The sequence below is a fragment of the Vanessa atalanta genome, chromosome 27, assembly GCF_905147765.1.
Source record: "Vanessa atalanta chromosome 27, ilVanAtal1.2, whole genome shotgun sequence".
NCBI lineage: Eukaryota > Metazoa > Arthropoda > Insecta > Lepidoptera > Nymphalidae > Vanessa > Vanessa atalanta.
In genome coordinates, this window is record NC_061897.1 from 1,081,469 (window position 1) to 1,107,541 (window position 26,073).

The 26,073-nt window shown below is 32.9% G+C and overlaps 1 protein-coding gene across 1 annotated transcript in view; it reads right to left on the reverse strand.

The window, feature by feature from the left end:
* LOC125074284 (adenosylhomocysteinase-like 1) overlaps positions 1–25,748 on the reverse strand; it is a 54,913-nt gene extending 29,165 nt beyond the window's left edge. Inside the window, exon 1 of the mRNA XM_047685574.1 lies at positions 25,212–25,748. Within this exon, the coding sequence (XP_047541530.1) occupies positions 25,212–25,452 (241 nt within the window). The 5' untranslated portion in view covers positions 25,453–25,748. The remainder of the gene's footprint in view (positions 1–25,211) is intronic.
* Positions 25,749–26,073: the final 325 nt, after the last annotated feature.

Genomic DNA, 26,073 nt, shown 5'->3' on the forward strand with positions numbered 1-26,073 from the left:
TACTTGACATCGGCGACATGTTGCTGGCACAACTAAAAGCCTTAATTGGCTCACACACTCTTCAACCTGAAACACGGCATTGTTTGGGGGGAAGAATTATTTATGACTGTTTGGGTCCCATCCAAAATTTTCTGCTCAAAGTCCAAACCCAAAATTATATATTAGACTAGCTGAACCTGCGGCTTTAACTGCGCGAAATTGTAAAATAATTTTCAACTCCCGTTTTACCCCCCTTAGAGTTAGAGTTTCGTAAAATGCTATTCTTAACATACAGAGTGTATGCTAATAATAGCCATATATACGGAACTACCAATTTTCAAGTTTGTAGGTGTTATTAATTAATTATTAATTAAGCCAAGATTTCGACCTTGTTTAATAATACGCATAACCATTTAAACTACACCGATATGCTTCCAATAATGTAATCATGATGTAAGAGACATACCCTTTAATTAGACCTGTACTAATACTAGCTCGCTCACCCCTTAAGGCTTAAACGATAACACAAAGTAATACAGTGCAATCCACATGATTATTCTTTTTTTCTAATGGGAGACTGGCTACAAATTAGCAACCACTGCTCATAGACATTAGGTCTGTATGAAAAAGTAATTAGCAACCACTGCCCATATTAGGTCTGTATGAAAAAGTAACCATCCCTTACATCGCCAATGTGCCACCAACCCATTATACCTATAGTTGCAAACTCACTCACTTACCCCAAAGATAAACAATTTTACTAAGTTTTTCTTTTTGGCGGTAGAATATCTGATGAGTGGATGATACCTACCCCAACAGTCTTGAACCTTTCTGCCCACCTTATGTTAATATTTAAGTACTTTTTTTACATAGTTCGACAACCACAAATTAATATACAAAAAAGGCATATAATACAGTACCAGCCATAGAGAATGGTTTTATTTTACATTCTTGTCTAGACTTTGAGTGTCGTTAATAATTCCAGCTCATTATACACTGGTGCTATTGTTCCCCCTTTCATTGTACTATCTGGGTAGCTTTTGACCAGATAATTAAGATATGCCTTTATGTGGGTTTGAATCGGGTTTTAACCAACAATAGTGTTATTGTTAGTATTATTGTCACAGTTAATAAAAAGATAGGGGTTGTTTGTTTGTATACGGTTTAATTTGATAAATACATTTATTTATATACAAATATAAATAAAACCTATTCTATTAATTGAATTTGAATTCATTGGTACTCTTTTAAAAACCAGATTTACAATTAGGTTAGTATACACAATTATTATTCATGGTCAGTCCTACGTTAGAATCTGAGCTCAAATCCAAGTATATTTAACAAGATTGTAATGTATCTTAAAATGTAATAATATTTATTGCTTAATTGTGTTTCAATAAGTTTTTTATTTTACGGGATAGTAAATTAATTATATTTTCGGGTATTTTAGTGCTCAATAGGTTTGTGGCCGCCCGTCTGCGTATTATACCATCCACTCGTACATATTCTACCGTCAAACTGCAATACTTAGAATTGTTGTGTTCCAGTTTGAAGGGTGTGAGAGGCTGGACCATTTCAGGCACAATGGACATTACATTGTAGTTCCACAGATTGGTGGCACAGTAGTGATATGAGGGGTAATTAATAATTCTCACATAACCGATGTCTAGAGTCAGTGGTGACCACTAATCAATAAGTGTACCATTTGCCAGTTGACATAAAAAATACCTCTCCTTTTGCAAAGATTTAATACTTATTACAACAAACTGCTCAAATGCGGACTACTAAATACCCATGTAACAGATTTGCAGTTTCCTTGAATCGCCAAGCACGAGATTAATTATAAACACAAATTAGACACATGAAAATTAAACAGTGCTAACCTTGAACTTAAATTTTTCGGTTAAGATTCACATATTCCAAAAATTTGGTGTTTCAACTAAGAAAGGACATAATGGGGGCGTTGCACCCCCTAATCATCAACTTAATCCAATCGATCCGTTCGAAGTTCTATTCGTTTTAACACAAGACAACAATTTACACCTACACATAAATATGCAGTGACAAAACCCTTTAGTAACTTTTTTCTCTTTCTATTTTCTTTGGTGTGAACTTTGGGCACAAGACAAAGAAAAAATCGAGACTTGAAATTCATAGGTGTTCTACAATTATGGTTGAATTTCAATTTGCGGACAGGAATTAGACAATTTGACACAACTAGTACGATTTATATCAGTATTTTCTTTATCGTTTTACGGAAAAATCCGTATCAACTAGTCGTATGTATGTAATTATTAATCTCGTGCTCTACGACTAAAGAAAGCTGCAAAATCTGCTACACGGGAAGTTACTTATCCCATTGATGTTCGTTCCTCAGTTTGTTCGAATAATCTGTAAACTTATCCTCAGAAGGAGACGTTGTTTAGTCATCACTACAAAAGTAAATCGATACTTAAAACAAAACAATAGTTACCGTGTAGTAGAATTAAGAGTGCATTAAATTATTTCTCAATGTTTATATATATATAATTATGTTGAAATTAACAGTCTAAATGGTTATACGAGTACTCTTTCTGAATACGATAATGATGGCTGATTATATTAGCTTCAATCAAAATATCCATAAAACCCAATCGACAAAATATTCAGCGAAACTTGACACAAGAGGGACTAATATTATTTTAATTAATTGCCGGCATAACGTGACTTGAGTTGCGAGCTACGGCGTGAAGAGCCCAAGGTCAATGGAGGAAATAAACTTCATCAGCTCTTGGTAAATGGAATATTATATACTTTATTTGTTTATTTACAATCCAGATTTACAAATCATATATAGCCATATAGACTGATAATTGTGGTAAGAAAATATACAGTAACAGGTTGAGTAACGATAGGTGAAACTTTTGGAATTATATAATAAATATGTGTTTGTATTTGAGTGTGTGTGTGTGTGTGTGTGTGTGTGTTTATGTATTTTTATGTGATAATTAAGAGCATTTAAGAGCTCTAGGATATTTTAACTTTTCTTGTGTTTATTTTATACGGTTACAGATCTCGAGTCGGGACAAGTTATTCGTTTTTTTTTTGTTGATTATGTGCCACTGTGTCTAATTTCTTTTTAGTCGTTATTCGTCCTGCATTTTATACTGCCGGATATACGATAGTGCACCTGCGTTGACACAATCACTTCCGAAATAAAGTATCTCGTGTGCAATTATGTTTTGATGTTCATCATAATTATTTAGTATCAATAATATAAAATCAGACGACGCACCATAACTGCATACAAAATAATTCGCACCACATATTTTAACTTACAAGTTATTCAGGAAATGTCAGTTATAGTTAGGAACTAATTGTTAAGCAAATAAACCTAACATAGTCGTTTGTGTGATCCTTTATTGTATGTTCGAACAACAGCAAATGATTAGCGTAAACTTTGACGAAGGAAGTTTGCAAGCAGCTAAAGGAAAACCAAAAGCTAAACCAGCAAAGTTACCTAACCCATTCTTCAAGGAGTTTGTACACTAGCAACCAAATTCACGAAAGAGCTAATAAAATAATTGCGCAAATTTTAAACCAGGACATATTGGAGATCGTTGATGCCAAAACCACCAATCTATCGTTATCTCCAACGTCCAATGCTGGAAAACCCCTAAAGATCTCCAGAACGACCGGTCTTGCACCAAAACACCACTAATTTACTTTGTCTATACGCGCTAAACTCAGTATCTACCAAATACCATCTGTAATTTTTTGGACATTAGATAGCCCAATTGTAGAGAAAGAATATCCTAACATAATATTATACACGCTAAAGTGATTTTGTTTGTTTGTTTCGTTTTCACTTTGTAACTACTCAACCGATCGTAATAAGATTTTGCATACACATTATCAGAAGTGAGTTAGTAGAAAAGGTAAGGGGTTAACCAAACATCTTTCCCCCTGTCTTGGACAGAATATAGTAGACTACTTAGTATAAAACAAAATCGCTTACCGCTGTCTGTCCCTATGTATGCTTAGATCTTAAAAATAACACAACGGATTTTGATGCGATTTTTTTTCAATAGATAGATTAATTCAAGAGGAATCTTTATATGTCTAATACATGCACTATATAGAGTGACGCCATGACTCATAGTGTATTATTTTCTTTTTTTTTTATAGCATAATTTGGCGGACGAGCATTTGGGTCACCTAATGGTAATTGGTCACCACCGCCCATAAACAATGGCGCTGTAAGAAATATTAACCATTCCTTACATCAATACCAATGCGCCACCAACCTCGGAAACTAAGATGTTAGGTCCCTTGTGTCTGTAGTTACACTGGCTAACTCACCCTTCAAGCCGGAACACAATACTAAGTACTGTTGTTTAGCGGTTGAATATCCGATGAGTGGGTGGTACCTACCCAGACGAGCTTGCACAATTCAAGTAATTATGAAACAATCAAAACATACTAATCGAAAAACGTTATAATATCAGTTGGCTGACAATTTGGATTGACTGCGTAATGCGTATGCCGCAGGGCATGACTAAGGGACGACAAACGAGGATTACTCCGCAGATTTTATATATTAGCCAAAGATGAAGAATAAAACACAACCCGATGATTCAGCAACTTTCAGTATTCTAATTTCTTCTAAATTTTTCGACTTGACAAATTTGTCTTTGCTTATAACTAAAAAAAATATATAATATCAAAATTTCTTTATTCAATACTTCCTTCGCATGGCATAAGGGTTTCATGATAATTAGATTTATAGTTCAGGAACGAAAAGAAGACAAACAAACATACAGTTTTTGGAAGATAATAATTTATTTCTACTTTATTTCTGTTTGTATAAATTCAATATGTATGTGTTTTAAATTAATTCATACAAAAACTGGACGAATAACTAACCCTCAATAAAATAAAACAATATCTGAAAAAGCTCTCTTTTGTTAAGAACATTTTTTTTTATTTTGTCCGGCTAGACATATGACTCCACTCCACCTAATGGTAAGTGGAAGTGGAGTCCAAACGCGAAGACGACCATTACAGTCAGCAAGAATGAGCTGCACTAGTCACCGTCGCCATGCCGGTCCGCAAGATGCCTCTTCACGCTTCGTTTGAAGGCAATGTCTATCCATTGCAATTCTATATGCTAAGTTCATAAAAAAATGGTATTGTGCCTAAAAGAACTACTAATCTAATATACATAAAACTTATACCAGGTTGTTCCAGGAGAAGGTTTTATTATATAATATTTTTATATAAGTAGCTGTAGTAAGTTTCACTCGCTTTAAATTTGGACAATTGACGTGACTAGCGAATTCATAGTCTCGTTATATTTAAAATGTCCTTTTAGAGAATGTCAAACAAGTGAGATAAAGAATTACGACAATTTAATCCGATATCAAAACAGTCGAGTGGAGACATCGCCTTTACCGAGCTCGGTAAATGTTTATTAACACGAAACGTTACTTAAAATGGATACAAAGATATGAAAAATGTAAACGCCTAGTAAGAGAACGGAGAATATATTTTAACTAGCTGAACCTGTGGCTTTACCAGCTCGACATTTTTAAAACACAAACTATAAAACCCCGTTTTGCCCCCCTTAGGGGTGGAGTTTCGTAAAATCCTTAATTCTTAGCAGATGTCGACACCCTATATACGAAACCTACCTGCCAAATTTCAAGTTTGTAGGTGCTATAGTTTCGCTTTCGTGATTCATCAGTGAGTGATATTTCGCTTTTATATACATATAAGTATATAGATTAACATAGAAACAAAATTGTATGTTAATTATTACATGCATCTAGTATGTTAACTTTGCTGTTATCAGTGTCAAACTTGTCCGGCATATTCTCGGATTTGACAGTATTTACACGCTCATGCCTCAAAAGACACGTTAATCTACTAGTTCTCGCGTCTGAACTTTTTCCGCTTGCAATGGTGCCGGATTTGACGTCCCTTTGGATTAAGATAGTGAGTGAATAAATGGTGTACTTAACTTTGTACACATACTTTTATATATATTTGTCCTACACAATAGATAATCTCCCTTGAGAACAGCCTGTCAGGGGGATTTCATCATTGATTTTATATTATCTAAGATAATAATTTCGATGGATCTATGTTCAGATGATTGTATCTTCAAGATACGAAATAGAAGTAACTGCAATAAGGTGATAAAGATTTTACAACCAAAGGGATTGTGCAACGTCAAGGTATTCTTAGAGAACAGACAGATCGCTACAATTTAAACACGCGAATTGACATTGTCCACTAATTTTAAACAGACATGTAATGTATGCATCCAAAAAAACTGACCGAAAAATTTGCCTGAATATGTACGCTTAAAATACAAACTTAATGTTCAATAACAATGAAATTGAAGCTGGATCATCTATACTAAATCCAACGCATTCAGAGTCACGAGAATCCGTTTTTGAATAAAAATATTTATACCGAAACACGAATATATGTACATACATACGAATTGAACATTTGTGCATACAAATGTTCAATTCATGCATATGCAGCTTTACCTCATTTGAAGTCGAAATTGTAAATAAAATACTTTGGATTAAACCAAACTTTTGTCTAATTATCTAATATCTCGCCAAATGTTTACAAAGTATACTGTACAAAAAATAAGCACAAAAAGCAGGGATGTTTTTTAGCTCCGTAACCTTAACCGAAGCTATCGGGTATCTGAAATAAAAATCTATCCGAAGCCGGAAGCAAATCCGACAAAAAATGTATTTATTATAATTTTTCTTTGCTTCGTCTTATACTTAAGGAGAGTAGCTAATTGATTTTTATCGCTATTTATTTTTCCCATTATCATATCTAATAACAAACAATGAAATGAAATAAACGTACTTTCCCTTTTATAATTTTTAAATAATCCGTAACAGAATCTATCAGAAACAATCGGATATCCCGAAATAATTTCGTATCCGTAACCGCATCTAAAACCTGTGAAATATTTTTTATCCGTATCCGAAATGACATACCCATAGCATTCCTGCTAAAAAGTAATATTTATTTCAACTAAACTACATAAAAAAAGAACTACCGTGCATTTTTATTCTTCTCGATCTTTACTCTTAGCTGTACTGACTGATTTATTGAGTCTCTTTTAAAAATGGATCGCAAAAGTCTCCGTAAATAAGTCCCAATTCAAATTTAAATATCAAAGAAAGATGCGCCCAGTTCCCGACAGGCCCACTAGTACTGACTACGGTAGACGTCACGTTAAAAGCGAGACAGAGTGCGAAGAATGGATATCAATGTCAAAAAAGAAAATGTTGGTCTACAGTTACAGACGGGGAGGCTGAGATAAGCTTGGCATTTAAATAGCACTGAGTTGATTTTTCAACATTTTTTTAGCATTAGCAGCCTGTAAATATTCCACTGCAGGGCTAAAGGCCTCCTCTACCTTGAGGAGAAGGTTTGGAGCATATTCCATCACGCTGCTCCAATGCGGGTTGGTGGAATACACATGTGGCAGAATTTCGTTGAAATTAGACACATGCAGGTTTCCTCACGATGTTTTCCTTCACCGCCGAGCATGAGATGAATTATAAGCACTAATTAAGCACATGAAAATTCAGTGGTGCCTGCCTGGATTTGAACCCGAAATCATCGGTTAAGATGCACGCGTTCTAACCACTGGGCCATCTCGGCTCATCTCGATTTTTTTTCGACTACTGAAAATATAGGAATTCAACCCAAAATATATCCGACAAGTTCGAATATTAATCTACAATTTACGTCCAAATGATCAGCGTTATGCCCAATATTTTGTTTAGTTACACTTTTTCGAATTTCCATAATTGTAACAAAAATTGTATCTCTCCTGGTGTATCGAGTACGAATCAAGCATTTCATTTATTCTTCATATTGTTCTTACACTCAAAGTGTCAAGCTAAAACAAACAAATTCATTTGTCAAACAGATATGACAAATCAATCCACAGGTCGTATAAATAAATATTCACTTGAGTGAACGTTCTTTAGAGTAAATCTATCTGATATAACGTTGAGTCTAAGGGCAGAGAATGAACTGAGCATTCCCTATGCAGCTAACAAGTGAACACAGGCGGAAGGTGGAAGAAACAAAAGGCGATCGTGCGGCCAGACGTTGCCCATGTCTTTGTCATTTCAGACTTGCAGAAAGGAAACAGGATACAGACCGCGCCGACCGTCTTCTTTATAAAGAGCAGTTACATTTGTAAGACTGTTGGTCAATTTATTGAAGTCTCTTTATAGCCCTCTTGATTTACTTTGTTTTTTAAATAAAGGTACTTCGCAGACTTGTTTTCCGTGCATCGTGTATCTTCCCCTTATTTTGATTGAATTTAATTCTTTCATATGCCATGCCAGTTTTAGGCACCATCACAATCGAAATTTTAAGATTACTCTGTGTTTAAGTAATAGCTGTTTACTTCGTCGACGCCAAACAACACTTAGTACTGTTGTTATACGGTGGGTAAGCCAATCAAAATCAAAGTATTATTTATTCAAGTAGGCTTTTACAAGCCCTTTAGAATCTTCATTTAACAAACTATATTAAGTGAAGCTACCACTGTTCGGATGCAGATTTTACCGAGAAGAACCAGCAAGAGACTCAGTAGTTACTCGTTTTTTTTTCAACGTCTAAATAATGTGTAATTGCAGACCTTAACAAAAAATATAGAAAAATAAGGTGAGTACGATTTTTTGTCCTAAAATTATTCATTAACATCAATTGAGTTGTGTTAATTGAAGTTTTTAAAAGAATTAAAGTGAATTAGATTTAATTCCTCGTCAATTGCTTAAATGAACCGAAATGAATCTAGCTAGAACAGGCGAGTCTCAACCGAAGACAACGAGATCATACCCTGACAAGAACCACTGAGATATCATACTTAATATGTTTTTATAATTCATCTCGAGTTAGGTGATGATGAAAAACATCGTGAGAACTTGCATGTGTCGCATTAAATTCTCCCACATGTAGTCTACCAACACTGCACATTGATTTACATTTACGATCTATAATTAGAAAGTATATTTTTTCAAGAACATTAGCCATAATATAAGTCGCAAACTTTCTTTTTAACCTTGAAGCGATAAAATTAATGGAGAAAATTCCAATTACCATAAAATCGATAAGGAAATTTATTCTAAGTGTAACTCTCAACTGCAGCAAAGTTTTTAGTATGATTATATAATTCAAAAATATATCCCGAGTTAGATTTAAGAGATTATTTTTGCGGCATTTTTGTGGTTCGAGAAAAAAAAGCATGTTCAGCATCAATACACTGCTATACTAGTAAATTACTTAATATATTTTTCTAATGTTCCTAAAAAATATACCTTATTTATCCAAATATGCCTTGTTTATCAATGTTTTTTTTATATGAGGTTAAATTTTATTATAAGCCAAGTTAAAATAGCTGTGGAATCTTATTATAGAAACGAATACCGTGACCTAAACCAATGTTTGACAAACATTTGCTTCATGTTTAAATTTTGCCAAAAATTGTTTCTCAAACAAACTATAGTTAAATATGGCAATTAAAAATTAAATCTTTTTCAAACCAATCATAGTCAGTGTCGCTCGGGTTGATATAAGAATTCTAACGATTCTACACACATTAAAACCAGTCCAGGCATTAAATAGTTATCTAGAATAAAGAAACACACACATATATAAACCCAAAAATAATAAACTCTTTTTTGGTCAGTCGTGTAAATATTTGTCATTTATCTAATGACAGATCCCCGAATTTATTCATAGAACAATTTCAGTTTTCAGACTTGTATCTTTCCTATTATCTTGACGAGCACGACCTTCCCGTGGAACCATGAAGAGTTACGTTATGTTTTACGTCAATGCTTACGTAAACTTGGATCGAGCATTACAAACATTTATTATCTAACTACGTCGTAACGTTCAAGAAATACGTTCTCTGTTAATGTTTTGCCTATTTCGCTGGAAATTTTCAAAACGTTAAAGGTAACATGTTACGTATATATCTACAGTGATATTATAAAAAGGAAAGATGTATTTGTTTCTAATCTATAAACTCTTAAGTCTACTGAATCGATTTTTATAATTCTCTCATCGTGAATACTATATTGTGAGCCGAGATGGCCCAGTGGTTAGAACGCGTGCATCTTAACCGATGATTCATTCTGCCACATGTGTATTCCACCAACCCGCATTGGAGCGGCGTGGTAGAATATGCTCCATACCTTCTCCTCAAAGGAAGAGGAGGCCTTGGCTCAGCAGTGGGAAATTTACAGGCTGTTTATGTATGTATGTATGTATGTATACGAATACTATATTTGATATCAATAAATTTCAGCTTAAAATAATGCTATTTGTAAGCAAGCTAAAAAGAAAACGCTCAACTAAACTGCTTTATCAGCGTATATATGTATGTAATATTAGTACTCAATATAGTCACAAACTGAATTCTGCTTATGTTTTTTTTTGGAAATTGCTATCGTCTATAGCAACAGTCTTAATTTCTATGCACTGAGATGTCCCAGAGATAGCTAGTCTCTTAAGAATAGTCGACAAAATTCATCAGAACATCAAATTATTTCGTACTCCAAATAAACGAATCAGAGAGGCCTTGAGCACGATCTGCTATTTTTTTTTAATACAAAAATAGGTAAACGTTAACCAAGAAGTTCTTAACCTAAAAATTTTCTTACATTTTCGCCAACTATTCAGAGTCATGAAAATGTAAGTAGAACACAACCCAGGCTTATGTGGGAAGATCTAAAAACCTCATGGAAAGGAACGAATGCAGAGTAAATAAAATAACAAAAGTATTTTACATTTTCTATAAAATTCATATAATACCAACAAGTTAATAACATTTAGAAACTAGGGAAAAAACTTCTCTAACCCTTTGTCTCAACCCAAATATTCTCTATATTTGTTGTCTTCACTGTCAAAATGAATCGAAATAGCTCCATTGTCGTCCGAAAAATTTGCTAGACCTTTTTTTTTATTTAAATAGAACAAAACATGCGTGAGATGAAATCTGGTCTACAAGATAGATTATTAATTAAGCGATTACCGTTTTTTTTTAGATCAATTAATAAAATTTCTTCACAGTACGTAAAAACTCTATCATCTTTCCAGTTGATTCTGTACCTTTATTAGATGTTGGTGAACTTGTTTATAGCAACGTGATGAGTGGCGGATCCAGGATGTTACTTACAACTATAATTTATTAGAATAATTTAATTAATAATATGCCGATTGACTATTTTTAGAATATGTTGTAATGTAATATTTTAATTTTAATTAATACTGGCCGAATGTCCGATACTGGCCGGTATGAAAAAGAATGTAATGAAATCAATCGCGGCGGCAGTGTTTTGTTATAATGCTAATTATTTTTAAATAATTAGAATCTAAAAAGGAGATTTGGAGAATACGGGATGTATTGTGAAACACGGATTAGTGGCTAAAATAAATGTGAAAATAGTATTATTAAATGAATCTGGAAGAATATCGTTGTTTAAACTTGCGACCATCCTAAGATTAGTGAGGGTTTGACCCTGTTAAGGATAGGTTTAATTAAAGTAAACATTATAACAGCACAAACTATTTAATTTTACTTTTGTTAGTGTATTTCTTGTAAAAAGTTGAACTAGAAAAATAATAATAATCAAGTTCACTTTTCACAAGATTTGTGACAAAACAACTCGGATGCTTTGGGGAGCTTGAGTATGCTTCATCAAGGACTTTATAACAGCGTAATTCAATTTTTCCGAATACCAAGACCAGATATTTTTTTATTTTAAAACTATACATTATTTAACATGGTTATTGTTATTATTAACAGTATTTAAAACGTTATTACCACGTTTTTTTATTTTTATTTGGTGGAGCTCGATATTTCGACATTATCTACGAATGTCTTGTTCACGACGTTTGCGGGTAGATACCTACCCGCAAACGTCAGTCTCGTGAATGTCCCGTTTTAAATACTGTTCGTTATACATTATTTATATATAATTTTTTAGTTTATAATTTGAAAGTTGATTTTTATTGTAATTGATTTCTTCTTTAGAAGGCGCAGTTGTTTTTTTTGTTTCTTTTTTCTTTTAATACGATGTATTATCCTGTAAGAGTGATAATCATTGTAATATTTCTAAGACTGCTATTTACCTATATATTATATTTGGAATTATATACTTTGAATATCACGTTGGCTTCCTAAATAAATAAAAAAAAAAAAAATGTTTGCTTTTTTTTTACATAGTACACATCTCATGTGCAAAAATATTATTGAAACATTCCATAAAATCACCTGGTCTTATTCCTTTTAAAACTTAAGACTCTAAATATATCAAAATTTAATTACAGTATAATTCTAGTCATATCCACATTTGAATAAATATATTCCATCCTATCAGATACAACTAGTTTCATCTCGAGCCTCAGTATTTGTGTCAAGGACCGTGTTCGCTCTATTTAAGGACGTCCACAAATTGACCGATCCATTTCGAGACTGAATAGAAGTATTATAACAATACTTGTTCCATTATGACAGCATTCAAGGAGACAATTGATATCAGTAACGAGTTTATCGTAACAAAGGTTTCACTTCTAAAATAAAAATTAAACAAGAGTTCTGAAAACGATCTTGTGACTTCTTTATTAGTAATTACGTTTAGGTCTATGACCCGATCGAAAGCTATTCACAATTAAAGATCTTTAAAAAAAAGATTGAGATATTGCGTTATTAAATTCATGAAATTCAATGACATGTCAGTTCAACGGGCGGCCATGTTGGACTAAAGGAACTTTCTGAATACTTACTACTTTTGAACGTTTTTTTAATGGGAATGCCAAAATTAGTAAAATTTCTTTTTTTCACATTGTTATGATCATAATGTGTTTTTTTTTATGTTATAGCGGGCAAACGAGCAAAAGGCTGACCTGATGGAAAGTGATTACCACCGCCCATGGACATATGCAACACCTTGGCTTGCAGGGGCGTTGCCGGCCTTAGAGAAAGGAGTACACTTTTTTCTTGAAGGTTCCCAAGTCGTATCGAAAATCCGCCGGCGAAAGCTGGTATCACAGAGAGGTCGTGCGAAGCATAAAAATGTCTTAAAAATCGCGCTGTTTTAGAATTTTTTTTGTTTTTGTTTATGAAAAAGTGTTATTTTATATGAAAAGTAAACGATAAACCGTATTTGTTTACATTAGCAGCCTGTAAATTTCCCAACGCTGGGCTAAGGCCTCCTCTCCCTTTGAGGAGAAGGTTTGGAGCCTATTCCACCACGCTGCTCCAATGCGGATATTTGTTTAGTATTATTTATTTTACCTAAGCGATGCCGGGTTTTCATCTAGTAAAATCATAATTGAGTTACGATTTAATTTACCGTAATCAAAATACCATATTCATACAAGTATTATATGTCAATTCTAATAATATGATATATTAGTGTCCGCCTGTTTCAAGGCTTCACTGTGGTGTGAAGGGAGGGAGCAGTTGACAGATACTCTGTCCCTTTTTTGTAACGCTGACATCGTGCAATTTCATAATGATTGAGTAAGACCGAAACCAACGAACAAATTAATCGTTATTTATATTAGTTAGGACGTGCTAAATTAATATTAACAGTTATAGGAGTTATGACATTATTTGTTTGCTCAAAATTAAAATCACGCATCGTTATAAGACAATCATTTGTGTATCGTTAAAGATTTTTGTGAAGATGACATAGTTTAATATTTAGAGAAAGAAATCTCCTTCGACGCTCGGACGAAATAAACAAACTTCCTTCACTTATAATATTATAGTCCAAGAGCCAGTGATCGGCAGACTTACGGTATAGTAGCAAGCTCCATATTACTGTCAGGTATACTGCTTCACCTGCGTTTGGTGAAATGGAGGTTCACTATTCGCCTATTCACTATAATAATAATAAATAATAAACAGCTTTATTGCACACAGAAAATAAACAAAATACAAGAAAAAAGCTTAAAATCAAAATCACTACAAAAGTATGCAAAGGGCGGCCTTATCACTAAGTAGTGATCTCTTCCAGGCAACCCTACTGAAAGAAACTTACAAGAGAAAACATAGTGGGCTAGTGCATTAACAAAATAAAAGTAAATATACATACACACAAAATAGAATAGGCAATACAACAGATAGGTGCGAGCATACTTAGCTGCTAGTAGTGAAAGGGTTAAATTACTATTGTAAAAAATATAGAAGGAACCGGAGTAATGTCTGCTTTTAAAGTTTTCTATATACATTTTAAGATATCAAAAAGGCAGACTTGCTGCGATCACGTTTTGAAAGTCAATTTTTAAGCTTTTCGACTCCATGGCACGCTCAAAGGAACCCTCGATGGGAATAGTGAACCTCCATTTCACCAACAGCAGGTGAAGCAGTATACCTGGCAATAATATGGAACTTGCTACTATACCGTAAGTCTGCCGATCACTGGCTCTCAGTCTATTAGTTAAGATGTGAAATTTCGGGTGTTTGGATGTTTATTACCCAATGACGCAAAATTTAGACGAATTTGGATGAAATTCATAGGAATAGAACTAGTTATATACTCTAAAACATGCAATCAACATATAATCAATTCACCATTTACTAAATTTAAAAAGTTTGTTAAGACCAAATTTCAACAAATTCGGTTTATTGGTTTGGCATTGAAAGAGCGACAGACAGACAGATCTATAATATTAGTATAGAAGTATAGATTCAACATTGTCCATAACTTTAGTATCGTTAAAATGGTAATCAAAAATTTAAAAAAAAGGATGATTATCCTGGGCTAAGTAAAATAAATACCCGATGATTCAAGCTAACTTGACAAATAACCAGTGTTTAATCGTTTTTATAAATTAGAAGAAAAAAAAAAGATTTTAATTGATACTTTTTATTTAAATAAATTTTTAAAGTTGTATTATTGACTTATTTTGAAAAAAACTAAAAACCGTGATAACTCAAAAATGGTTAACTTTTGCATTATGCATATGGAGGTTAAAATTATCTCAAATAGCCACCCCTGTCACCTCCTAACGGGAATACGTCGAATTACCCTGTATATTTATAATATTGGTAGTCGAACGGGAAACTGGACCACCTGGACCACCTGGTAAGTAATCACCATTGGCGCCGTAAGAAATTTACTTTATTTACCATTCCAAGCGTTACCAAGCAATTTGTACGAATATTTATTTTTCGGTAACACCGTGAAAAATCAATGTTCCGTTTGCATGACTGTTTATAATTTTACTTATATTAAGTAAATAAAATTACAGTCGTTTTTCGTTACATAAACTCGTGTAGATAACAAAGAGATTGTGACCAATATGTCCGTGTGTAATGCATATTTGTAATGCATATTTACAGGAACTCTATTTAAAGTTGAACATTTTAAATGGTCATTACGAACTGGTCACTTACATACATTAGCAGCCTGTAAATTTCCCACAGCTGGGCTAAGGCCTCCTCTCCTTTTGAGGAGAAGGTTTGGAGCATATTTCACCACAAATACTACTTATTAATACACATGTGACAGAATTTCGTTGAAATTAGACACATGCAGGTTTCCTCACGATGTTTTCCTTCACCGCCGCGCACGAGATGAATTATAAACACAAATTAAGCACATGAAAATTCAGTGGCGCTTGCCTGGGTTTGAGCTCGAAATCATCGGTTGAGATGCACGCGTTCTAACCACTGGGCCATCTCGGCTCTTTACTGGTCACATTTATTTTTTAACTTTATAACAGTTTATGTAACGCAAAACAATATCGATTTCGAACCATATTTAATTTCATTTTTTTTTCTAAGCTGTTTATCAATATATACAGGGTTATTGGTAATTCGACGTATTCCCGTTAGGTGGTAATAGGGGTGACTATTTGCGATAATTTAAGCCCCATATGCATAATGCAAAAGTTAACCATTTTTGAGATATCGCGTTTTTTATTTTTTTTCAAAATAAGTCAAAAATGCAACTTCAAAAAATTATTTAAAAAAAAGTATCAATTAAAATCATTTTTTTTCTTCTGATTTATAAAAACGGTTACACACTGGTTATTTGGAAAAATATATTATTTCAATTTTTTTTTTTTCCCCACAAAAATGTCCTTAAAACTAAAAAAATCGTTATGAAAATTGTCCTGCAGATTCTATTAAAAACATAACCGTTTTCTTAGCTTTCCAAAAATGTATAACAACTACGAAATTATTTCAAAGCAATCGAAAAAAAATGACCACAAAGGACGCTGGTGGAAATTCGTATTCGAACATGAACGGATTCGGTCTAGAGATCGTCCTGTAAAATTCCCACAAAATTAATTAAAAACAATAAGTATTCATGTAAATAAAACTATAAAACAAATTAAAAATAAAATTTAGACTTAGAAACAGTTCAATAGGTAAGTTATAAGTAAGACATTTTATAATTTAGCCTAATTAAAGTTCTTGCACGAAGTGACTTTCCCTACGCATTATTTTCGTAAGTTGTGACTCAACTACCGAACTAGTCAAATTATTCCGCATCATATTTGATGTTTTTTTTTATTCTTATTTTACGGTCTTCTGCGGATGAAACAGACGAGACGTCGTAAACTAGGGATTTCATATGACCAGACATAGAAATAAAACGGCGTTTAGTCCGGACTCCTACCAGGCCACGAAATGGGTCCTACTCTAGAGTAGAGTTATCAGTAGTCAATTAGGAAATTGGCTATCAAACTATCGCGTAACATGAATACTAAAATGTGCAGTAGGTAAATCGGTCTTGCTGGTATATGATATTTTGTCTCGTAATCTTTATTCTGTAAGTAAGTTGTTAAGGAGGATAGAATTTTTGTGCACTTTCACTCACGAATCATGTTCATTATGAGTTAGTAATCTCATCTTGATCGAATTTGGATTCAAATAGTCCAGAGATTATTTTACAAACAAGACGCGACTCCTAAATCCGCATTAAGCACGAATCTACAAAAATAACTTCCCTTTCAGGGACCTATTCATAAATAATTTGCGAAGGAGTATAATGGTAAGGATGGAATCCTACATTTAGACCATGCTGTGTGTGCTGTGCTCTATTACAGAGAGTCGTGCGGCGAAAGTATTTGTCGAAATGGTTCGAATAATTCATCGATAAATTCTTATCCTCTTAGTAATTAACAACATGGACTGGGAGTCTTTCGACTTTAATTTTTCGTCTCTGAACACTACCAGTTTCTCGGATTCGCTTATTATAAACCGATACATCGGGTAGCCGTTAATTAGGAAACAAACGCGAACAATCTTGCATTGATGCATATGGTAAGTTTTGTTCGAATACGAATTTCCACCAGCGTCCTTTGTGGTCATTTTATTTCGATTGCTCGAAATAATTTCGTAGTTGTTATACATTTTTGGAAAGCTAAGAAAACGGTAATGTTTTTAATAGAATCTGCAGGACAAGTTTTATAACGTTTTTTTAGTTTTTAAGGCATTTTTGCGGGAAAAAAATCAAAAAAATATTAAAATAAAGTCTTTTCCCGTCTCGCATTTTTAAATTTGGACCGATAATTATTGTTTTAATATTGACAAATAACCAGTGTTTATTCGTTTTTATAAATCAGAAGAAAAAATAGATTTTAATTGATACTTTTTTTTAAATACATTTTTGAAGTTGCATTTTTGACTTATTTTGAAAAAAACTAAAAAACGCGATAACTCAAAAATGGTTAACTTTTGCATTATTCATATGGGGGCTAAAATTATCGCAAACAGTCACCCCTATCACCTCCTAACGGGAATACGTCGAATTACCAATAACCCTGTATATAAGCTTTGATCAAAGACGCTGTTTGAAAGGAGGTGGACTATTTCGGATTAGATGGTCTATCTTTTCCTAGGAGTTCAGATAGACTTTTCTACTCGGTTCTCTTAACCCTTGCCACCATCGATGTTACTGCTCATATTGAACCCAATAAAAAAAAAGAAAAACTCCACTATCGTATAAGTTTTCTACATATTGTTAGAGACTAGCCCTAGCCTCCAATACGGTGCTGCGTCATAGGATATCATAATTAATTATATCATTAATAATATTACATTATTATTATTACATATTATACAACTTTAGTTAATATTATTTTACATGGAATAACATTTAATACTGGCATGTAACACTATATCTTATTTTAAAAGTGATTGAGTTGTCATAAGGAAAACAATTGGATGATTGGGAGGGATTGTATAAATATAGAGAGAGATTAGAATATCATTGTACAATATAATTTTATTTTGCCATCCCGAACTACTGAAATTACAATATACAAACATATTACCAAAAAAATGTATCAAGCAATGTAAGTACATGAGAATGTTATTTCAAATGAAACAATAGATAGATAATCCTTATTTCGGTACCGAGCACTTCTCATACAAATATAATAAATTATTCATAAGCAATATACCCAGTTTCCATTTTGCGTATTGAATTTTATTATTCAATTTATTTAATGGTATCCCTTTCCATACTTAGGTATCAGCGATAGAGTTGCCAGTTTAAACTGATTAAAACTTGTATCCATATGAAATTGATTTTAGTATACACGGTAACCATACCTACGACTATTGTACGACAAAGAATGATATATAAGTTTCTAATTTATATTTGATTATTTACCGTTATGTATTACTATTTACATTCTTTATTGTACCGGTATTCAAATATTGCATGCTCTGGTCTTCTATAATTGAAGCATACGACCTGTAAACCTTACATTCATTAATATCAATATGTATTTAGTGTGTATCTTTTGTTGGAGACTCAAACTATATAAATATAGAATCGACGTTAGAACACGTGAATCTCAAACGACGGTCTTTATTTTTGATAAAATAAAAATAATATTTTTTTAAATCGAATTTTTTATAGTTGTACATTATTTTATTAATACAAATGTTTTGTTTGGAAGATTTACCTCACAGCGATGATCGTGGTACGGGTACATTAAATGGAACGCAGCGCTTACGTACCAAATCAAATCAAAATAAACCTTATTCAAGGAGGTTTTGAATCGTTATTTTGCAGAAGTTTTATAAATGTAAAGCTACCACCGTTTCAAGCAATAAACTCAGTAGTTCAAAACTCAAACTCAACTTTAACAAAGTTGTCTCAATCGAATATAATTAATGTTTTATAATATATCCAGCCTGATAGTCAACAAGTATCAGCTCCAAACTTTTTTATCATCTATATAATTTTGTGTTGAGTAATATGCTTTTTAACTAAAGGTTTTTTTTAACACAATTTGTATTTATTTATTGTTTAAGCTTTTTTATGATTACTGATTTATTCAAATTATTATTATTGTATGTATAAATTATATTGTAAGTAACAATATTTATCATAAAACTTCACTATCTTAAACTGAAAGTTTCATCATAATCGGCAAATTATTTGCTAAGACCAAAATGTGCAATCGAGACGTGCTTCTTTATGATGTTATTATCATATATACTACTAGCGAACAACCCCGGAATCGCACGGATACAGTTTCTTAATAAATAAAATAAAATATAATCTCAGAAATTATAACACTTGAAATTTGGCAGGTAAGTTCCTTATAGGATGTAGACATTCGCCTAGACTTTACGACACTCTGCCCCTAAGGGGGTAAAACGGTGGCTGGAACTTTGTGTTTCAAAAATTTCGCGCGGGTAAAGCCGCAGGTTCCGCTAATATAATATATACCCTATAGCAATCAGGAATAATGTGGCTTTAATTAGTTACAGAGATTACATACGAACATACAAATTTTATCTTTCTATTATTGAGGTATTGAGGTATAGATTGAATTCTAAATGCGACCAAACCGCAATTAATCAAAGCGGTCTACCTTGACACGATATTTCGAATATTATGCAAGTTCAAGAAGGTAACAAGTCTGTAATTAATCATTAATACATATTTTTATACTTTTAGCATTAGCAGCCCGTAAATGTCCCACTGCTGGGATAAAGGCCTCCTCTCCTTTGAGGAGAAGGTTTGGAGCATATTCCACCACGCTGCTCCAATGCGGGTTGGCGGAATACACATGTGGCAGAATTTCGTTGAAATTAGACACATGCAGGTTTCCTCACGATGTTTTCCTTCACCGCCGAGCACGAGATGAATTATAAACACAAATTAAGCACATGAAATTTGAGTGGTGCCTGCCTGGGTTTGAACCCGAAATCATAGGTTAAGATGCACGCGTTCTAACCACTGGGCCATCTCGACTCATTTTTATACTTATCGTTATGAAATCCACCATATTCACGAAATAAACAATAAATTTAAGACGATATTATCGAGACTGTACATTATACGTGGTTACAATACTAATTATAAGTTATAACATCATTTATTTATTTTTTAATTTATATTGAATAGTGGGTCACACGCGAAACTTCTCGTTAATCGACAGATTTTCAATTCAATTCAATTCTTAGTTTAATGGCTTTTAGTTGTGCCATAGGGCACAGATTATTTCGCCAATGTCACGTAGGATCGACAGATTTTAACAAATTTCGAAACCTATGACAGGTTTGTCATGTCAATGTCATTGTAAACTGACGTCTGTTCGCACGATTTACATTGTTTTTTTTTTATACAGCCATAGCGCCACTCTTTATGTGACCAGTAACTTTTTCCGCTCTCTAAAATTAATTATTTGTTAAATCATATTTAATAAATTGCTATTAAGAATCCTCTTTATTTTTTCTGCACATTTTTGGACCGTATTTTTTTTAAGTGCAGCTATCGTCCTATAATCACTGGGACAAAAATCGGTTTACGAAGAAAGGAAGCAGGACATGAGAGCTAATGGCCTTACACAGAATGACGCTAAAGACCGTGCAAAGCGTAGACTTAGTCGGAAGGCAGATCTGATAGCTGGGATTAATAAACGCCAAGCAGAAGATGATTCAATAAAATATCTGAAACTTCTTGTCTTAATAATACATACATTTTTATTAATTTATAATGAGAATTAAGTGCAAAATATATACATATTTATATATATTTTATTAGTATAGGTAAGCCTCCCGGGTCAATATCTACCTGATGGTAAGTCACTATCGGCCATAGACATTAGCTCAGGAAGAAATATTAAACATTCCTTACAAGTCAAAGAACCACCAACCTTAGGAGCTAACATATAGGTGGTACCTACCCAGACGGGCTAGCACAAAGCCCTACCACCAAATAAAATATTTTTCTACTAGAGAGGAAAAAATATTAATAGCGAAATAGTGTCTTAACGTTTGTCTGTCGGCACGGCGTATTGCTCTTTGTCAACTGGATATTACGGCTTCTAATTTGCAAGCGGGCAATGCCCTTTAGACGTTGGCAATCAATGAACGAATGAATGAAAATGAATGAGACTTGGAATGAAAATACAATTTAATTCACATCTTTATCGCGTAGTGAATAGTTTGTATAATTCGTATTCGTAATCATCTAGAAGTAAACGATATTAATAGTATCATAATGGATCCAAACATTTTATTATTCATCGATGTCCGTCTGTAAAGCTCCTTTTGTCCAAAAAAAATACCATAAATATTTATTATATATATAATGTAAACTCTACGTAACGTCACTCAGGGGACTGTATTTTGACATTATAGGGAGTTGTCGTTACATGAAGAGAAGAAAAATCTGTATTAGAAAAAGAAAAAGTTTATTTCAGACTAGTATTATTAATTAAATACCAGTAATTTTGTTGTATTTTTTTGTTTATACATAACGGTGCGATATTGATTGCGATATTGCTGCTTCCAGAGGTTCTTTATGCCTGCAAGCAATCACAATTCGTAAACTAAAGAAGGGATTTCTTAGAAATTTCGGTAGGTACGATGCCGACAGTTTATTAGGGGCTAGGATGATAAAGCGACAAAAGAACGTCTACACATCTGCGCAGTTTTTACTAATTTTGGCGACTAAAAAAGAACTTTTATATTATTTAATGTATCGTTATTGAGAATTGGTGTAACGCTATACAGAGTGCATCAGTGTATGGAAGACAAGCTGAACCAACCAAAGTCGAGTGATCTCGACGCTTTAGGGAGTTTGTCGTCACACTGTATATTTTTTAATAAATAACATATATTCATTACGTACGTGGTAATGTGGAACCCATGGCAGCTTTATCTTAAATATAGTAAAATGACGATCCAAAGGGCTGGTAAAAGCCTACATGAATAAAGTATATTTTGATTGATCTTCAGCGATAACAAACTCCTCTATGTTTTATCGTCGTATGTAATCTTTCATCGAGTAAGAGGTCTAATTTAACAATGTTTTAATAGGGATTTTCGTAGCGCCTTTGGTAGGTGCAACCCACATCAGATATTCTACCTCAAAACAACTGTACTGTTGTGTTTCAGTTTGAAATGAGTGAGCCAGTGTAACTACAGGGACAAAGGACATAACATCTTAGTTCCCAAGATTGGTGGCGCATTGGTGATGTAAGGAATGCTTACAGCGCCAATGTCTATGGGCAGTGGTGACCACTTATCATCAGTTGGCCCATTGACCCGTCCGACTGTCTATTACATAAAAAGAAGAGATTTATTGTTAGTAACTGGCAAAATTAACATCTAAATATTGAATACTTTACTTGGTGTTTACGCAAGCCACTCTGAGTGGATAGCATTCACCCACCACTTTATCTATTCCTAAACAGCGCTACCGCTTTCGTGTCCTAGTCTAAAGGCTGACCTGACACAAAGCTACAAGAGACATAACATCTTAATCATATCAAATCAAATCAAATCAATTTTATTCAAGTAAACTTCACAACGAAGCGTTTTTGAATCGTCGATATTAAAAAAAACTAACACCGTTTCGGAAAGCAGCCTCCTGCGAGAAGAAACGGCAAGAAACTCGCATAGTTGCGCTTTTCAAATAAACAGATTACGATGCTGTTTTTTTTACAATAATTAGTGTCCTGTGATGGAACCCGGGCCTAATTTTTTTTCTAAAAAGTACTCATCTAATGAATAATAAGACTTATTTATTAATATAGTCTTAATAAACTATTTAAATTTCGTAAATGGTAAATTGGTTACATTTCCCGGTATCTTATTATATATGCATATACCATTGCCCAAAAACGTTCTCGGTACCGTATGCAAACGGAAAGTAGGGGATACAAGTTTATTGTTATTTCTTGTATTAATAGTATGTATATCAGCTTTTATGGAATACTTTTGTTAATTCCCAAGATGGTGGCGCATGGCGAATTATGAGTTGGTCAATTTTTCATACAATTCCAATCTTTATGGACAGGCAGGCAACTTACTATGAAGTGGGACTTGTGCCAGTCTGTCTACCTATTTGAATAAATAATTAACAATTATCTATCCAAATTCCAATCCGATTTCAAGCAGTTTCAAAGACCAGCTATAACAGTTTAATGATAGATAAAAGGAAAATTTAACATTAATTTTGTTAGAAAACTAAATTCAAAATGTGAGCACGGCTTCGACATATTTTTGCGGAAAATGTAGAAGATAAAAAAGCGTGTGAAAAATTTACGTGTGATGGGAAATTGATGCATCTATTGACTTTTAGGAAATTACTAATACTATTATTCGACTGCGACTTTGATCGCGTTTTAGGGGTTGGTTGTCAGCTGTTAGACATAAACTGAAGTCCTTGGAGTTCAAGCTCTCTTCATAACTAATTTCATATTTATAATATTAGTAAAGATTGTGTAAATTGGGGTAAATATAACGATAATTATTAAGTCAGAAAAAAAAGTGTCATCTACTAAATACTACACCTATTTTTTTTTTCTTTTCGTTGTTTGTGTACTATAGGGTATAAAAATATAGGACTAGGGCTGTCCTAATATTTACGAGAACACGTAAATCTTAAATGATGACTACAGGTTCAAATCCAAACAAGCACCACTGAATTTAAAAAAAAAAACTGCATCTATCGGATGTTTATCTGGTATATTTTTATCCAGCAACCCGCATTGGATCCGCATCTCAATAACTTGTCCTCAAATGGAAGTACCTGTACTTTTTTTACTTTACTGAGAATTCGCTGACAAAAAAAAAAAGAATTATATTTATTGGTTACGGCTAATGATTAAAAACTACGACTACGATTACGACTATTCATATTCAAATGACGAACGGCATTATTGGCGGCAAAAATGTAAACAATAATTACCATAGATTTATTTATTCTTCCGTTAGAGATATAATTCCGTTGGCAAACGATTTTTCAAAAATTGTTTTTTTTTTTTTGTATTATCAAACTTCAAGTCACAATTATTGTTATTTATAATACAGATTAAAATTTAATTTTGGGCGCCATATTCACGGCATCGCGGTATTTTTTTAAATTATTTTTTTTTTATTTTGTGGCATTCAAGTAATAAATTTAAATTATGCTCAAATAGAAAAGAAAATTTTTGATTATTTTAATATATTTTGAAATAAAAAAAAATATTTGCATGATATGTCAATTTATCCAAATATTTTTTTGATAAGGTATAGTTAAGGTGTCTTACTCTGATTAGTTACTCAATCATTTAATCAAAGTAATTGAGTTTATACTTCATACATAACAATATAAAACACCGGTGCTTACAGTTGTTCTTCTGAAGTCTTTTTTTCTGAACCGGTGTTCAATAGTTCTTCTCAAGTCTGAACATTTTCTGAACCGGTGTTAAATTTTAGACAGTCAATATGCAGCTTTAATGTTAACACTAGACTTTATTAACTTAAGTAAACATATGAAATAATTATTTAATAAGCAATACCTCTTTATCTAAAGAACTTAAGAATGATTAGTATTTAAGTTCTATAATAAATAATATAATTCAACCGAAAGTACATACATAAAATGATTACTCACACTACTTTTTAAAACTGTTATGTATTAATTAGGTACTAGATTTTCTTAATATAAGACTACAATTATGCATTATTATACAAACATGTACATGTATAACAAAAATTAATAAGAAAATCAATCATTTCAGACAAGAATGAAAGGTCATTGACCCTCCACATACCTATATCCAGACTTTTTAATATTTCATACAAATTTTATTTATTTAATTAAATACCGAAATGCTTAATGAAGTAAGCATAAGACTTTTACCAATAACATCGAATTCTATGAATATATTTTTTTTCAGCTGAAAAATTTATAAGGCTGACTTACCAGTATAAGATGTTGAACTGTACGAATCTGCAGACGAAGCCGACAGAGATCTACTTCTGTATCTTGCAGACTTCTTCAATGCTCCGGACTTCACTCGTTGACCTTCGAACTTCCCGGCTGAACCATCGGTATTCCCGCCACGAACCTGACCAGGATCGGTAACTGGGCTATCACTAGGAACGTTAGCAGTTGCAACACTCTCCTTCCTATGTTGATTTGGCTCCGCATGAGCGTCAGACATCTTGTAATTCGATTTTCAAATTATTTATTAGCTCCGCAAACGCGACTATTTTTTATTTATTTTTTTCACTTAATAGTTAAAGATTCACTTAATTGAGCTTTCAGACACTTAAAGCACGTCTTTGTTTATTTATTATCGAAATTAGGCATTGATTTTCGTGGTTAACACGAAAATAAAAAATATCAATAATAAAAACAATTCGTTAAGGCGCAGTGGCGATATTTCGATATCCGATTGACTTTAAACATGAGTTTACTAATAAATATTGATCATTGATTAATAAAAACTAATATTATACGTTAAGGATCGAGACATGGAGGTTTAAGTAATAATATATAAATTTCAATTCACATTATATTTCAAAAATCTGCGATACTCAAGTCATTTCCCACGAACCGAAACACGCTCCCCACCACACTTCTTTTTGCCATACAAAAACAGAAATGTCAATTTTCATTTTGTCGATCGAACATTCAAAAACCGGTATATTTCCAATAACATTTAAGTACGATTTTGTCTTTATTGAGAAAATGATTATTTAATTTGTTGCTTGTAAATTTTTCGAGTTACCTTTTTTACTTAAAAGTTAATCAAAATATAAATGCTTATACATATTATATT